The sequence below is a fragment of the Sorex araneus genome, chromosome 6 (assembly GCF_027595985.1).
Source record: "Sorex araneus isolate mSorAra2 chromosome 6, mSorAra2.pri, whole genome shotgun sequence".
NCBI lineage: Eukaryota > Metazoa > Chordata > Mammalia > Eulipotyphla > Soricidae > Sorex > Sorex araneus.
This window is the reverse complement of record NC_073307.1, coordinates 79750296-79767155: the sequence shown is the minus strand read 5'-3', so window position 1 is coordinate 79767155 and position 16860 is coordinate 79750296. Positions and strand designations below refer to the sequence as shown.

Sequence of the window (16860 nt, the reverse complement as noted above, 5' to 3'; positions counted from 1 at the left end):
GTGGGTGAGAGAGAGAGAGAGAGAGAGAGAGAGAGAGAGAGAGAGAGAGAGAGAGAGAGAGAGAGAGAGAGAGAGAGAGAGGTGGGGAGTGTGTTTCTCCCGGAACTGAACAGAAAGTCGAGAAATCATAGCAATACAAAGCTTTTCTCATGCGGTCTGGCACCAAGAGCCAGGGGACCCGCACAGGACAGGCAGTACTTTGGCAGCTGGTCCTCCTTTCATGCTTCCTGAGTGTCACGGCGGAGACACAGACGGGCAAAAGGCACAGAGAGGAAAAGTGACAGACCACAGAACTCCGGGGACGGGTTTCTCTAGCTCCGGGGTCCAGTTCTCCACTCCTTCCAGGTGACCCACCTAAGCATGGCGCCCCTCCCCCACTGCATTCAGTGGGACCCCCATGGAGCGCCCCAAGAGAGGGGTGGGGCAGCCTGCAGCTCCCCCCCCCCCCCCCCCCCCCGCACTACAGAGCCCCCTGGGCCAAGTCCCCCAATCCTCAGGAATCTCTCCAGACTGCAGCACAGGAGTGGGAGCGGGGTGCGCCCCACTCCAGCCTCGGGGGGTTCCCAGCCCTTCAGGACCAGCTGATCTCAACCCCGCAAAGCCCCAGGGAGCCCACAGTGGGCTGCAGGCCTACTGCCTGTGGTTGGGACCAAGCAGACCCCAGGGCACCCCAGTCCTGACAAGTACCAAGCAGCACAGCTGCCTTCCGGGGAGGCAGGCGGGCCCCAAGGGTGGAGTGTGACTGCGAGGGGCTCAGAGCCCTGCCCCCCTGAGCCTCCTGCAGGGGCTGGGCCTGGAAGTGAGTTTCTAGAGAGCCCATGTGACGCCCTTGCGCCAGGGCCCAGCTGTTGGAAGACTAAACGGTATCGATTGAGAGTGTAATTGCTTGGTAATCGCTGAGTAAACACTGACTGGTCCACTGATCAAGCTGGGGAGAGACCCGGAGGAGGGCAGGATGCGCTGGCCAGATGTGCGGCTGTGGTTGGCTCTGTGTAATGTCATCCGGGAGAAACGGGGTATAAGACAGCTCTAATACTGGGCTCGTCGAAACCCCAGCACCTAGAGGAAACCGTGCAAGGCAACACCCTAAGGTAGTAACAGCAGATCATGCCATATGACTGGATTTAGTTTTATTTTCTTCTTGATAGTTCTGGTATGTTCCATGTCTCCAGAAACTTGCACATGTAACTTACAATCAGGGCAAAAAGATGTTATTTGAGATGGAAAGAAGTGATGGTGAAATCTGTGCTCTTTGGAAAACATATATAGAGAGATATACATATACATCTATATCTATATCTATCTATCTATCTGTCTATCTATCTATCTATCTATATATATCATAATACAACTGAAGCTGAGTGACCACCCCTCTTGGCCACTGAGTAGAGGAGGTTGCATCTGGGCAGGGAGGAACAGTGGTGCAGTCCCTCAAGGAGCACGGCTGCTCCCTACCCCAGCTCTTCATCTGGAAGTAGGAAGAGCCTCTCTCAAAGAATTGAGATAAAAATACGGAATGGGCTTAGTCCAACCTCCCTGGCATGTTCGATGCATATAAATATTAGTGTGTCTTGCGCTGGGTGGGTGCTCGGGTGGGCGGTGAGGAGGGTGGGGTCAGGGCCAAGGGCTATTTCAGTCGGGGGCACTGCCCTGCCAGCTCTCTCCTCTGGCTCCCTGAGACTGCACTTGCTCTGTGCTTCCCCCTTTTGGGACCCCCACCCTCCTCTCATTACCCTAATAGCCCCCCAACCGTCTTCCTCATCCTGGTCCTACGCCACCCCCGGAGACACATGGGATGCCATTCAACTCCGTGCTAGGAGGTGGCTGGCCCGCTCCAGGGTCATTGTTCCGAATGTCATGGAGAGTCTAGGCTCAAAACTAGGGCTGCAATTACCAGCCTATTCAGTTCCCCAGAATAACGGCCTGCCATTAGCTGGCTGTGCAGAGGAAGTGGGGAAGGGGGACAAAGCCTTGGCCAGCTGCTCCCACACCCACCCCAGCCTCACCTGAGAATAGGTTGTCTGCTCGGGGACCCTCTCGGCACAGAATAGAATGATGTGACCTGGGTCAGCCGCATCCAGGCCTTAGCCCTCTCGTCCTTCTCTCTCTAAGACACCCCAATCTCTGATGCCTACCTCATGGGCTTCTTCTAAAAGACCCCAGCTTTCAGACTCACCTTGCTTTAGCCCTTCCCACTTGTGGGGGCATTACTCCTGACCTCAGCCCCTCAGCTGCTTTACAGAGGAGTGGAGAAGACTGTTCTTAGCTCCCCAGGCTGAGGCTTGGCTGCTTCTTTGGGAGAGAGTGGGGATCGCTCATGGACCCCAGAATCTCCCCACGGGGAGGGTCTGTAGCTAGATCTTCCCTCATGAGGGGATATGCCACTTCTGGGGTGCACCGGATGATCCCAGAAGGTGGTAGTAAAACTCAGGTGCCATGGGGAGTACATTCCTTTCTGCTTGCATACTGAAAGAAGGTAGATTTGAGGGCGGGCTACTGAGTCTTTCTCTCTCTCTGTCTCTCTCTCTGGCTGAGACTGACCATTGCAGGCTCCAGGTAAGCCCAGACTCGAGGATTCAGGCTGAGCCCCACTGCTTGGAGTAGGGGCAAGGAAACAAGCCAGCCAGCCAGATGGTCCCCAACCAAAGGCTGGCCTTGGTCACCACTGAGGAAAAGCTCGGATCTGAGTCTACACACCCAAGGGCCCGGGTGCCCTGAGTCCTGCTGGCTTAGCATCAAACCTTCACTGGACTTTCCTGCAGAGACCCTGCACCCCCTTAGAGGTTGATTAGAGCCTATGAGACTTCTGGGAATCCAAACTGACCGGGGTGGGGGGGCTGTCCAGTCCCAGGGTCCTACAGCCCAGTCCAGGATCTCCTTAGGGAGAGCCAGTGGAGTATGGGCTCTTCACACATGGTGGGACCCCAGGCCTGGCGTGACCGTGCTGCATTCTTGCGGTTGGAGAGGTTTGGGGTCCTTCCCCGAGGCAGGACTCTGGGTAATGGGAAGGGAGAGGGAGCTCAGTGATGGGTTTGAGAGCAGGAATATTGGGAGGCTGAAGGGAGGAAACTTCTTAGGCTGAGTCCCCCCCACCCCCGGGAGCCAACCACAGACAGACTGACAGACACAGACACTGTTAGAAATCAGCAAGCAGCCAGAAGCCTTCTTCTCAGAGAAGCTGACACACTGCCATCAGGTGGACAGACAGACAGATGGAAACATGCTCTAGGAAACAAGCCAGACAGACAGACAACACGGCCTTGAATAGCGGGGAACTGAGGCAGAGAGCTGTCGGGTGTCTGGACCAATGTGGGGACAGGTACCTCCAGGTCCTGCTGTCCGCCCCCAAGGGGGAAGAGTGCAGGAAGCAGAGCTGAGGGGTGTTCCCTGAGCCAACCCAGGAGTGTCCCTCACCACTCACCCCTCCTCAGAACCCTCTGCCTCCTCTGAGGGGACATGAGATCACAAATTGTCTCCCACCCTGTGTCATGTGTGGGAAAAAACCAATTTCCTCAGTCGTCTGATTCTCATGAGGGAGCAGCGCCTCTGCCAGATAACATGCCCTGAGCCCCCCGCCCCGTTCCCTTTCCCACCAGGGCACAGAGGCAGGCAGGGCCCTTCCCCTCCTCCCCCGCTTCCCTTTCCCACCAGGGTACAGGGCCAAGCAGGAAGGGCCCAGAAGGAAAACTCCAGTGAGAAGTTCTGTGGCCAGTCTCTTTCCAGGGCTGGGTTTCTTGGGGGCACTGGCTTCCCCTGGGCACTCGGAGGGTGCAGAGGCCCCTCCCCTCTCTCGTTTGCCCAGATGGCTTGTTCTAGCAGACATGGGGACACTTGAGATGTGTCTGAACACTCACGGGAGGCAGTGGGGCTCCAGCTCTTTCGTCCAGGTCCTCCTCGTGTCCTCAGTCCTGTCCACATTCCCTTTCCTTCTCCCTTCTCTCCTCCTTCCCATTGCAGTCTCCCTGGGCCCCCCCAGAGTCGAGTTCCTCATGTGTGCAGCAGCCTTATTTGTCTTTACAGCCCTGAGCTTGGCACAGAGACATCCCAGGGGGATGGGGCGGGGGTCTGGCCCAACACTTGGGCTTCCCCTGGGGCCTTCCATCCTCCAACATGGTGGCTTCAAGGGAACACCCCTGCCTCCCTCAGACACGAGGGTCAGGATGCTGAGGTGCCAACTGGGGCAAGGGAATCTTTCACCACTAGTTTCTCCCTCAGAGTCCTCCCTAGCTCAGCCCCTCCTGACCAGCTTCCTTTTAAGAGAAAAGAGCAACTTTCAGAGGATGGATCTCCATCCCCAGTCTCTGTTTCTAATTATTCTCTGGTATTTCCCAAGGACTAAAGTGATCATAAAATCACTGAACCTTCAGAAAGAGCAAGCGTGAGGAGGCAGTGTCCCCAGTGCAATTCTGGGCCTTGGTGCATCCTGGCTGTGTGACTGTGGGCATGTGGGCTGAGCTCTCTGGCCCCTGGTCTCCTCTTCCCTGAGACAGGGATAAGGAAAATCCTTGACCTCATCAAGTGGCTGGGGGTTCGGTGAGATTCCACATAAATGTGGCGTTTTGCAGAGACCAGCCCCTTCATCACACAAAAGAGGAAACAAGGACACCTTCAGCCTCACAATCTGAGCCTGCAGAGGGGCGCGTTTCAAGCCAGAACTAGAACAGATCATGACTGCATGATGGAGAGGACAGAGAATATGTAGAACTGAGGCAGGTTGGTAGGGACAGAGATCAGAGTGGACTGAGGGGTCAGAGCTGGTAACACAGAGAACAGGGTAAGAGCAAGGCAGGGGGTGCACAAGGAAGAGGAAAAATGGGGGCATGTGGGTCAGAAAGACAGAGGCACGAGGTAGGGGAAGGAGAACTACAGGGAAAGGAGAGGGGAGGATAGCAAGATGAAGACAGCCCAGGACAGGGAAGAGAATCCCTCTTTCCCAGGCCACGAGGAAAGTCAGATAATGCTTAGAATTAAAGCCAGTCATTTGGGTTCTGTTATGACAAGAGAAAACTTGGCATGAAAATTGTAAGTCTTGGATATTTGAGGAATGGGTAGGTGCCTTGTGAGTGTCAGACAACCTATTAGACAAGATACAACATTTAAGAAGTTGTGTTTTCAGGGACTGGAAAGATTGTACAGAGTGTAAGGCGCTTGCTTTGCTTACAGTTGAACCTGGTTTGATCTCCAACATCACACATCACCCAGCATCACTGGGAGTAATCCTTGAGCACAGAGCCAGGAGTAAGCCCTGAGCATCACCGGTGTGCCCTCCCTCAAAAAAAAAAAAAGAATTTTTTTTCCCAATAGGCCAATAACAGGGACAATGACCTCAGACCTTGGGAATGGCTCATCTGGGGACCAGGGGAAGGAACAAAAAATAGAAGTCGGAGGAAGGAGGTTAAAAGCAAAACAAAACAGAAAAACAACCAAAACACAAAGACACACACACACACAAGACTCAAGAGGAAGCATCGAATGGTGCCATGATGGAGGCTTGGGGTCGGGGGAGACAGGAACTGGAGAACACCCAGCAAATCGCACCTTTGGGAGGCCAAGTCCGAGCAGTCGGCAGCTGGGCAGCAGAACTGGTGCAGCACCGTCTCATTCCTGAGGGAAGAGGAGAGGGAGAAAGTCAGCTGTGGCCAGATGTGCAGGCATTTTTGCTCCAAGCCAGGCCCCAGGTGTGTGTGTGGGGGGGTGTCACTAAACACTGTCCCAAGAAAAGGGAGTGCAGAGCACAGATCTGTCCTCAGAGCTTCCTCACTCACTCACTAAGCCCCGCGCAGCCACTGCCTCTGTTTAATCTCCTAGCCAGAGCCTTTCCCGTTGGAGGACCCATTTGTTCTGCTCCACTATTTGCTTCGTTATAGTTTCTTCATAACTGTTTCTCTCTCAGGCCCAGCAGAGCTAAGTCGTAGACTCTCTGCTCGTGTGCAGACTTGCATGCCTTAAACATTTTTAAGCTGATTACTTGCAAAGATACAAACACGTCCTCAGTAGCTGTTAGTGTTGCTACAAGTCCAAGGCGGGTGTTTGATGTGGGATTTGTTTGATGCAGATGAAAAAGCCAGCCCAGCAGGCAGAGAGCTGGGTTCCAGAGGCAGCTTGCATCTCGCCAACTGTGTGGCACCCAGCTCACCTTTTCAGGGTCTCAATTTATTTACTCTTGCAATAAGAGGGCAGAGCTGGAGAAGTGGCTCTCAGCTCTTTAGAACCACCGGGAGCGAGGTTTGAGATACTGTTGCCTGGGCTGGAGAGGTCCAACAGGGATTAAGGCATTTACTTTGCTTATGATTGGCCCTAGTTTGGTCCCCTGAGTGTCCCCTGGAGCAAACACCAGCACAGAGGTGAAAGTTGCCTCTGAGCAGCCCCAGATGTGCCCCCAAAACGATAACGATAAATTTTTGGTGCCTGATCCCCACTGCCCTGGCCTGATTCACTCGGTCAGGCTTGGGTCAGGGCCCCTGGATTTTTTCAAAGCTCCTAGGAAATTCTAAAGACAGAACCCGAGGCTGGAGAGATAGCACAGCAGCTAGGGACTTTGCCTTCACATGCCTGACCTGTGTTCGATTCCCAGCATCCCATATGGTCCCCAAGCACTGCCAGGAGTAACTCCTGAGTGTATGAGCCAGGAATAACCCCTGTGCATTGCCGGGTGTGACCCCAAAACAATAATATAATATTGATTATATTATTGATTATAAATAAATAAAGGCAGAAGCAACAATTATGAGATTAGATGGTTTCCAGGGTTTCTTTCATCTTAAAAATGCCGTGATTCTGGGAGTGGAGCGAGAGTACAGTGGGTATGGTGTTTGCCTTGCACGCGCCCAACCCGAGTTCTCTCCCCGGCATCCCATATGGTCCCCCGAGCACCACCAGAAGTAATTACTGAGTTCGGAGCCAGGAGTAACCCCTGAGCAGCATCTCTGGGTGTGACTCAAAAAGCAGGGAGAAAAAAAAGAGCAGTGATTCTAATATCCACTCTGAGCCAACTTTGAATTTCATACTGGAATTGCCTTTAGGAAAGGCTATGCTAGCCTGCAACCTTCACCCCCTTAGCAAACAGCGGTTCCCGTGGACCCTGGAGAGGCAGAGAATGTCAGCTCTGGAAAGATCTAGCCCCGGACCCACCCAAAGATCAGTTTATAGAGATTTTTAATTTCCTTTAGCTTCTGGGTCCATTGTACAAGTTCAACCTTTGTGGGCTATATGCAGCACATGCTTCGTAGTAACTACATGATTCCCTGAGCACTGCCAGGAGTGACTCCTGCACACAGAGCCAGGAGGAGCCTCTGAGTACCATGAGGCATGACCCCAACACCAGTCTTCACACCCCACGAAGAAAAGTCAAATTCAATCTTTATTGGAAGCCCATTTTAGAAAACAACAAAATCTGAATAGCTTTACAGTGCAAGGCAAGCACCTTAATTCCTATCCTATTTCATTGACTCTCAGTGTCATTTTTATGACAGGTTTAAAGTTATAAAGAACAAACGTCTTCTGACCTGGCAATCCCACATCTGGAATATGATACACTCAAAATGCAAGGCCTCGCTCATAAAGGTATCTGGACAAATTGTTGTTGCTTTTAAAAACAGTAACAATAGGTCTCATTCCCCTGACCCTGAATGAGCCTCCATTGTTGGGAAAGATGAGTAAGGAGAGGCTGCTAAAAACTCAGGGCTGAGTGTAATAGAGACATTACTGGTGCCCACTTCAGTAAGTCCACAAACAATGGGATGACAGTGAAAGTGATACAGTGATACAGTAATACAGTTGTTGCTTTTAGGGGAGGGAGCTAAGCAAGGGGAAATAAGCAGAATCTTCATCAATAAAGGAACCGTTGCTCAAATTACAATCATTTCATCTGCACCTGGTAATTATGTGTTGTATATCCATGCAAAACAAGCTTCATTTCTCTATGTGCTCAGAAATGCTCAGAAAAGCACATCCAACAAAACCTCCCCATTGCTCTGGACATGAAGAGAGGCTTGGTGAGTTTGCGATCCACTGATGAATATTCCCCCACCAGCATTCATTTACTTCTTTTGTTTGTTTGTTTGTTTGTTTGCTTGGGGGTGCACATCCAGCAGTGGTCGGGGGTTACTCCTGGCTCTGCATTCAGGGATCACTCCTGGTAGTGTTCAGGGACTATACATGGTGCCGGGGATCAAACCCGGATCAGCCACATATAAGACAAGTGCCAACCTTCTCTATTAGCCCTCTCACCCCTGCATTCACTCCTTCTGACAGCTTTTTCTTTTATTTGGGGGTTACATCTAGTTTTACTCAGGGCTTACTCCTGGCTCCGTGCTCAGGGATCACTCCTGCTGGCAGTGCTTGCGGGACCATATGTGGTGCCAGGGGTCAAACCCAGTTGAGCTGTGTGCAAGACAAGCGCCTCACCCGCTGTACTATCTCTCTGGCCCCATGACAATTCTTTATGGCACAAATTATCATCTTATTTTTCATAAAGAAGAAACCAAAGGCCCAGAGGAAAGAAACGGCTTGCCATACCCCCACCCCTACCCCAGCCACCCAAAATCAAAGCTCGTGAGCAGAGAGATTAAACCACCTCGGGTCGCCTGCAGTCATAGAGGGGAGGCTCTGTTCTCAGAGGCTGCTCCCAGCAGCCACACACACACACACACACACACACACACACACACACACACACACACACACACACACACATTTAGTGATGTGAAGAGAGCATGAGTTTCTCCAGTGGAGAAAAACCAGACAATACAAATTTCAGGTCGAGCTACAGGCAAATCTCCAAGATGGAGACTGCCCCCAATTGATAAGTATTGATGAGGTTGCTGGTCATGAATGGATGGAATTGTCAGGGGTTGGGGCAGGGCAGAGGGGACTGCAGCTAGCTCAGGGGATTTCTGGGCATCATGCAAGCAAAAGAGGGGTAAAAACAGTAGACTAAAAGGACCAGAGTCTTGAGGGCTCAACCAGAGAATTTTGTTTCTTAATAGAACTGGGGAGTTGAGGAGGAGGGTGGGGTCAAGAAAAGAGAAGAGTGGGGCAGCCACTGGCTGGAAGGAGGAGGCAGCAAGTGGCACCAGGAGCTAATTAAAGCTTCCAGCACGTCAGGCTCTCAGAATGCAAGGAGGCTCTGCACCTATCATTCCCCACATCTATATTTAGTTGGAAACTCAGGATTCCACTGCAGGACCATAAAAATTGTTGAGTAGCTTAAGAAACTGATGTATACAGTTCTGCAGTGGGGGAGGTTGGCAGAGGGATGGAGAAGGGATTTCCTGCAGGAAATAGGAGGCGAAAGAACCAGTACCCGGGGTGGTGTGTGTGTGTGTGTGTGTGTGTCTGTGTGTGTACACTGTTAATGTCCAGATACCTCCCCAGCTCCACATTATCAAACCCAATCCAAGACAGCAGATTCAACCCCTAGCCCTTGCGAGGGAAAAATCAGGGAACTCCTCTTAGGCACCGTCTTAAGGAACTTCAAAATCATCGAATCATTCTCAGTCACTTCTCCCCACAATCCCAATTCCAAGGTCACTAGTGCTGGTGGAACCTATCTTCTAGCTGCTTTTGTTCCACATTCTCTCCTCCTCCAGGAGAATTTCTCTATTGAAATATAATGAGGAAGAGAAGTTGCCCTTCTTTTCTCAAAAGTCATACCTGTTCTTGGCAGGGGGAAAAGCCAAAGAGCTGACAGAAGTCTGAAAATCAAAAATGAGCTGTAGGATTTACATGGTGCATTTTCAAAGCAGAACATCACATGGCCCAAATGAAGAGTTTGGTGCAGGTGTAAGAACAGACCTTCAGATCAACTGGACCAAACAGTAAGGTTAAAAAAAGAGAATAAGAAGTAGGGGCTGAAGTGATAGTTTAGAGGTAGGGTGCTTGCCTTGCATGCAGCTGACCAGGGTTTAATCCCCAGCACCTCAGATGGTCCCCCAAGCCTGCTAGGAGTGATCCCGTGAATGCAGAACCAGCAGTAAACCCTGAGCACTACTGGGTGTTGCCCCCCAAAAGAGAGAGAGAGAGAGAGAAAGAGAGAGAGAGAAAATCAAATATATATTGATTCTTGGTAAACGTACCAAGGTCATTCAAGGGAGGGTGATGATATTTTTAATGGATATGCTAAAATGATTGGTTATCTGTATTTTAAAAACTTCGATTTCTACTGTGCATTATTTATAAAAATTAGTCTTAAATGATCTTAGACCTAAAATAACCATATTTTATAAATTCCCCAGATAGAAAATAGGAAATTTGAGATTATGGGTATGTAGAGAATTCCTAAATAAAACATAAAAAGCACAAACCAAAAGAGAAAAAAACTTGTTAGATTATACTTATAAAAATACGAAAGTTTTTTCTGTAAAAGACACTGGGACAGAGAGACAATACAAGGCATAAGGCACTTGCCTTCCTTGCAGCCAAGCTGAGTTTGATTCCCAGTATCACATATGATCCTCTGAGCACTGGCCAGAAGTAGTCCCCATCCCCTCACCAAGGAAAATACTGTTTATTAAAACTAATAATCCATACAACTAAATAATAAAAAGACAAATTGGAGGCTAGGGAAAAACTGTACAAAGGTTGGAGCTGAGTAATAGTCCTGGTAGGGTACTTGCCTTGCATGTGGTTGACATGGGGTTTAATATCCAGCACCCCATATGATCCCCCGAATCCTACTAGGAACGATTCCTGAGTGGGAGCTGGGAGTAAATTCTGAGCACCAGCAGGTGTGGCACCCCCCACCAAAGAACAAAAAGGATAAGGCTTTTGCCTAGAATGCAACTGTGGCTTTAAATCTGGTTTGATTCCAGCCCCACATATGGTCCCAAAAGAACCATTAGGCATGACACCTGAACAAAGAACCAGCTGAAGGTCCTGAGAACCACTGAGTGTGGCCCCCAAACAAGGCCAAATTAATCAACTAAGGATAATTTCTAACAGTGGTCACTCTTGGTGGTGCTTGGTAGAGGGAGAGTGGATCATGTGGTGGTAAAGATAGAATTTAGGGCCTCACACACGCTAAACATATGCTCTACCACTTCAGCCACATCCCTAGCCCCTAAAAAGACAAATGTTCACCATTGTCCATTGAAAAGATGCTCAAAATTGTCTATCATTAGGGAAATGCAAATCTTTTTTTTTTTTCGTTATATCCAGCGATGCTCAGGGGTTACTCCTGGCTCTGCACTCAGGAATCATTCCTGGCAGGCTCGGGGACCATCTGGAATTCCAGGGAATCGAACTCGGATTGGCCTCATGCAAGAGAAACATTCTACCTGCTGTGCTTTCACTCCAACCTGGGAAATGCAAATCAAAACTTCAATAAAATAATACCTCACACATGATCAAATGGCTATTATAAAACAGAAACAAAAGCAAAGTGTTGACAAGAAGTGGAGAAACTGAAACTCTTCTGAACTGCTGCTAGAAATGCAACATGTGGATACCAGTATGACTATTCCTTAAAAAAATTAGAAATAGAATTACCTATGATCCAGCAGCTCCATTTGGGGGCATTTCCACAAAGAATTGAAATCATGATCTCAAGGCTGTATTAGTACCCTGATAGTCATGGCAGCACTACTTATAACAGCCAAGGTCCACAATGTAAAATAAGTTTTGATGAATGATTGGATAGAAAAAGGGGAACACACATCTAGTGGAATATTACTCAGCCTTGGAAAAGCAGGACCTTACAGACTGATCTTATAGATGAACCCTGAAGGATTATACTAAGTTGAACAAGCTATTTGCGAAGGATAAATACTGTCTAGGTTTTGCATATCTGAGTACTTAAACTAGTCAACTCATAGACTCAGAAAGTGCCTACCAGGGACTGGAAGAGATGGGAGAATGGAAAATTGGTAATCAACAGGCATAAAGTTTCAATTAGACAAGATGAATCAGTTCTAGACATCTGGTGTAGAACATTGTGCCTATAGTTTAACAATACTCTTATACAATTAAAGCATTTGTTAAAAGGGGTAAATCTCATGATAAGTGCTCTTACCACAATAAAATAAAATGAAAAAGTTAAACATTTGTGTACGTGTTTTGTTTTGCATATTCACTTCTGGAGTTGGATGACTACAAAGAATGTCTCTCATTGAGAACATCTGCATCCTGGCCAGAGGAGTAGTTGTGGGATGGAGCTGGCCTAGAGTTGATGTTCAAAGTGCACAGATACAGGGGCCAGAGTCTTAGCACAGTGGGTAGGGCATTTACCTTGCACGGGGCCGACCTGGGTTGGATCCCCAGCATCCCATATGGTCCCCCGAGCATCTCCAGGTATGACCCAAAAAGGAAAAAAAAGAAGTGCACAGATACATACTCATGCAAAGTCAGTAAATCATATATCTTGCACACGTCTGGACCATGTGTTCTGGATGTATGTAGAGGCTGTTGTTATCAAAGAGGAGCTATTTGCATGTCAAAGTAAATCACAAGGAGAAATAAATACCAGATGATCTCACTCATCTATGGAATATAGTGAGACAAAAGAAGGGAAAAGACAATACCAAACAATCAAACCCTTGACCTTCTTTGACAACATTGCTTATCAAATCCTAGGATGGTGGTGAGCGGGCAGAATGATTGGACTCGATAGTGATGTAGGCTTGTGGGTACATTGGTGGCAGTGGTCTGGAGTAATTTTGTACATCAATACTATGTGCTCTGGCATTATGCAACCATCCCACTCAAACTGCAACAAACTTTAAAATATATATATTTGCATGGAAAAGTACACAGTGATAACTTGAACATCCACTCACTGGGAAGTGGACACAAGAATTATAATATACATATGTTATGGAATACTGGTCAACAATGAAAAAGAATGAGATTTCACTTAAATACACCAATGTGAATGGATTTCAAAAGCTTTATACAATGTGAAGGAAGGCAATCACAAAGCCTACACACTGTGTGATTCCCAATATCTGGCACAACAAAGAAGACAAAATTCCAGTGACAAGAAGCAGACTAGCTTCAAGGATATGGAAGGGTAGAGATTAAATTGCTAAAGGGAGCAAGGAATTATTTGGGGTTAAGGAAATGCTCCATAGCTTGACTGAGATCATGGTTACCCAATAGAAAATATTTGTCAAAACTCTTCAAACTGTACATGTACAATGGGTGAATCTAATTGAACGTAATTGTACCTCAGTACAACTTCTTTTTTATTGAAGATGAAAATCTTTCTCCCCCTTATCACTTCTTGATACATCATCAGGAAGCTTTAGAATAATTTCCTATCTTCCCTCCATGCATTGCCCCAGATCACCTCATAATTAACCCCCCTCTGATAAAGAGGGGAAAAACACTGCATTTTTTCTTTCCTGTCAACTGCTGGGTTGGATTTTCAGAAACCAGATGGCTCATCCCTGAGCCAAAAGCATCTAGGGGGCCAGAAACTAGGACAATCAGAAAACCAGGGTGGGAGAACTGGATGAGAGAAACGGTGGTCTTGGGTTTAAAAGCTGAGAGATCCTCAGAAGTGCCCTGGATCCCAGGAATTGTGCTGAGGTGGAAACCACCTCCCTCTTACTACTGCTGCCCATTGAAGGTAAAATCAAGGAAAGCAGAGCTGTGTTCTTGCCCCTCTTGTCTCACTGATAATTGGGGATTCAGTAAGACTTTGAATATGAAACTGCCTTGGAAGAAGCATAATAAACCCTACACAGATGCAAAAATCTCCTAATGACTTTTATTTTCCTAGTCTTTGCCACTGAGAACTTGGCAACTGTAATTCTCTTGCAAGCAGATATTACCCAGGACGCCATCGTGATTGCCTTTCTCTCATCCCCCGCTCTCTCCTCCAGGTCTGTGGAGGAAGGGGGACATTTCCTTTGCTCTTTGCTGCAATCAACCACTGCACTGTCCTCCACAGAAAGCTTGGAAATACCTTAAGAAAGCAGAGGATTACAAGGTCATTTAGGCCAAAGATTGCAGGGAATGTCACCCTGGTGGTCTCCAGGTCTTGGAGGGTCACTGAGGTTGATCTTACACAGCCTGAAAAAGGATGGAATTTCCACAAAAACTCCCTTCTCACCAGGATTTGTTTCCTACTCATTGTCTGCTCATTTTCCCTTGCGAGGGCTAAATGGCATCAAATGCACTGTGCCATGGCCGTACACCAGAAGGTTACAGAGAAAGCCCTCTCCCTGTCCAGTCCAGAGAGACTTTCCTTGAAAAGCATACTGCAGGATTCTCAGACATTCCTCTGAAGACAATGAGCTTGATCTTCCTGTAATAATATTTCCCTCCCCCCTGCCCTACCCCCCCATATTCCAGGGAGCCACAACACCCAGGGGTGCCCCTGGGGCTGCCCTTATCTCAAGAGCAAAAGACAGCAGCTAGGAACTTGATCATCAACAAATACAGCCTGAATTTGGTCTGTTTCATGTATTAGAGATGCCTGTTGAGTCTCATTTAGAGGGAGGAGAAGTTTCCTGGTATTAACCCAGAGTCCTTGCACTGTAACTGCTGAAGCTACCTCCTGGTTCCTGCAGAAGACCCTCAGAGGAGCTGCTGGCCGTCCTCCCTGCCAGAGTCCTCTCGGGCTCCCCCTCCCAACCACCAGCTGGGAGACCTCTTGAGTCATTCTACCTAGTTCCTGCAAAACTTAGCCTTGGCTTCCTCATCTATAAAAAACAATCAGAATGGAACTTATGTAAAGGTTTGTAGAGAGGATGAAACATTAAAATACTTACAATATGGGCCCTGAGGTAGAACAGCAGGTAAGACCCTTGCTTTGCATGTGACTGACCCTAGTTTAATTCCCAGCACCACATTTGGTCTCCTAACTTCCATCAAGAGTGATTTTCTGAACACATAGCCAGGAGTAAATCCTGAGCACAGCAGGGTGTGATCACCCACACAAACAGACAAAAACAATTAAAAAAAAGAAAACTATTATATGGTTGAAGAGATTGTACTGGAAGTAAGAGGGTTGCCTTGCATGCTGCTTCTATTCCTCTCATGAGCAATAGAATCTGGTTCAAATCCTCAGTACCATGTGTGCTGCCCTGAGCGTTATCAGTAGTCACTCCTGAGCACAACACCAAGATTAGTCCCTGAGTACCACTAGATGTTGTCCCCAAACAAACCACTGAAAGTAGAACTTGGTATACAGAAATGCTTGATCAGCTGCTGTTAATACTGCCTACTTTATTCTTTTGTTTCTTTGGGCTATAGTGCTTGGAGCATACTTCTAGCTCTGTGCTTAGGGATCACTCCTGGCAGTGTTCAGGGAACCATATGTAGTGCCAGAGATAGAACTGGGGTAGGGTGTGTGTAAGGCAAGCGCCTTGTACTTTCTCTCCAGCCCCTGAAGGATTTTTTTCCTGGTGCCAGGCACTGAACCCAGAGCCTCACACATGCAAGACAAATGCTCTATCACTGAGCCACCTTCCTGACCTGCCTGCCCACTCCTATCAACCTTGCCTCATTCCCTGTGATTTCAAAAAGGAGGGGTCCCCTTCTCTCTGAGATCTATTTGGTCTCTATACTATTTGATTGATCTCCTTTCTTGACCTGCTGGTCTTCAATATCATAATTTTCATACTTGTTTTTCCTTCTTTTCAGAATATAAACATGCTGAACTCACCTTAAACACATTATTTCCCCCTATAACTCTGCTCTCCTTCCAGAAAGCTGGTTGTAAATGATTTAATTATTGGTTTGGGGGTCACACCCGGTGGTGCTCAGGGCTTACTTCTCACTCTGCACTCAGGGATTATTCGTGACGGTGTTCAGGGGACCATATGCGGGGCTTGGGATTAAGCCTGGGTCATCCACGAGCCAGACACACCCCCTAAACACCGTATTATCGCAGTCTCCTCCACAGCTTTAATTGGCCAGACCTTCCTTCTTGATACACCTTCTTCCTTTGAGTTCCTTTTTTGTTGTTATTGTTGTTTTATCACTCACTCACTCACTCACTCACTCACTCACTCACTCACTCACTCACTCACTCACTCACTCGCTGTCCTCTCGTTGATCATCGATTTGTTCGAGCAGGCACCAGTAACATCTCTCATTGTGAGACTTATTGTTACTGTTTTTGGCATATCCAATACGCCACGGGTAGCTTGCCAGGCTCTGCCGTGCAGGCACGATACTCTCAGTAGCTTGCTGGGGTCTCCAAGAGGGGCGGAGGAATCGAACATGGGTCGGCCGCGTGAAAGGCAAACGGCCTACTGCTGAGCTATCACTCCAGCCCCCTTTGAGTTCCTTTGTGTTCCAGGTAACCACCTTTATTTCAAGCTCATAGGCAGAAACCAGGAGCAAAGCAGGAGGAGCCCCACTAACCATGGAGAGGCTCAGGTGCAAAGGAACCAACAACCAACACCAGCTGACATAGTTCACCATTGCAGGACACAAATTTTAGGACACTATTTCCTGAAAACAAAACTTTCAGTCTTAGTGAGGCCGTGCCAACTGATGCCATTTGGCACCACTGTATCACTGTGACCAATACGGCAGGGTTAAGAAAGATGGGCAAGGAGAGGCTGAAAAAATCTTGGGGACGAACCAGACTGCCAAAACAAAGAAAGACTAAAATGATTATCTGTACTTTCAACGCACGTACGCTGGCATCAGAAGCATCCATCGAGGACCTGAGGGTGCAAGCGCAGAAGATCAAGTACGACATCATTGGTCTGACCGAAACGAGAAGACATCAATCACATCACACCATTGTCGACACTGGAGAAGAATTGTTTCTCGGAAAATGCGACAACAGAGGCGTTGGTGGCATTGGTGTCCTTGTCAACACAAACTTGGCCATGAGCATTGATTCATTCAAATGCCTAACAACCCGAATCGAATGATTATGCTTGAATAGATGTGCAGTTT

At 48.2% G+C, this 16860-nt stretch overlaps 1 protein-coding gene across 4 annotated transcripts in view; it reads right to left on the bottom strand.

Annotated features, from left to right (window-relative positions):
- IQSEC3 (IQ motif and Sec7 domain ArfGEF 3) overlaps positions 1 to 16860 on the bottom strand; it is a 106910-nt gene that overhangs the window by 64406 nt on the left and 25644 nt on the right. For all 4 annotated transcript variants that reach the window (XM_004603885.2, XM_055141230.1, XM_055141232.1 and 1 more), the window contains exon 2: positions 5539 to 5604. In XM_004603885.2, the coding sequence (XP_004603942.2) occupies positions 5539 to 5604 (66 nt within the window). The remainder of the gene's footprint in view (positions 1 to 5538; positions 5605 to 16860) is intronic.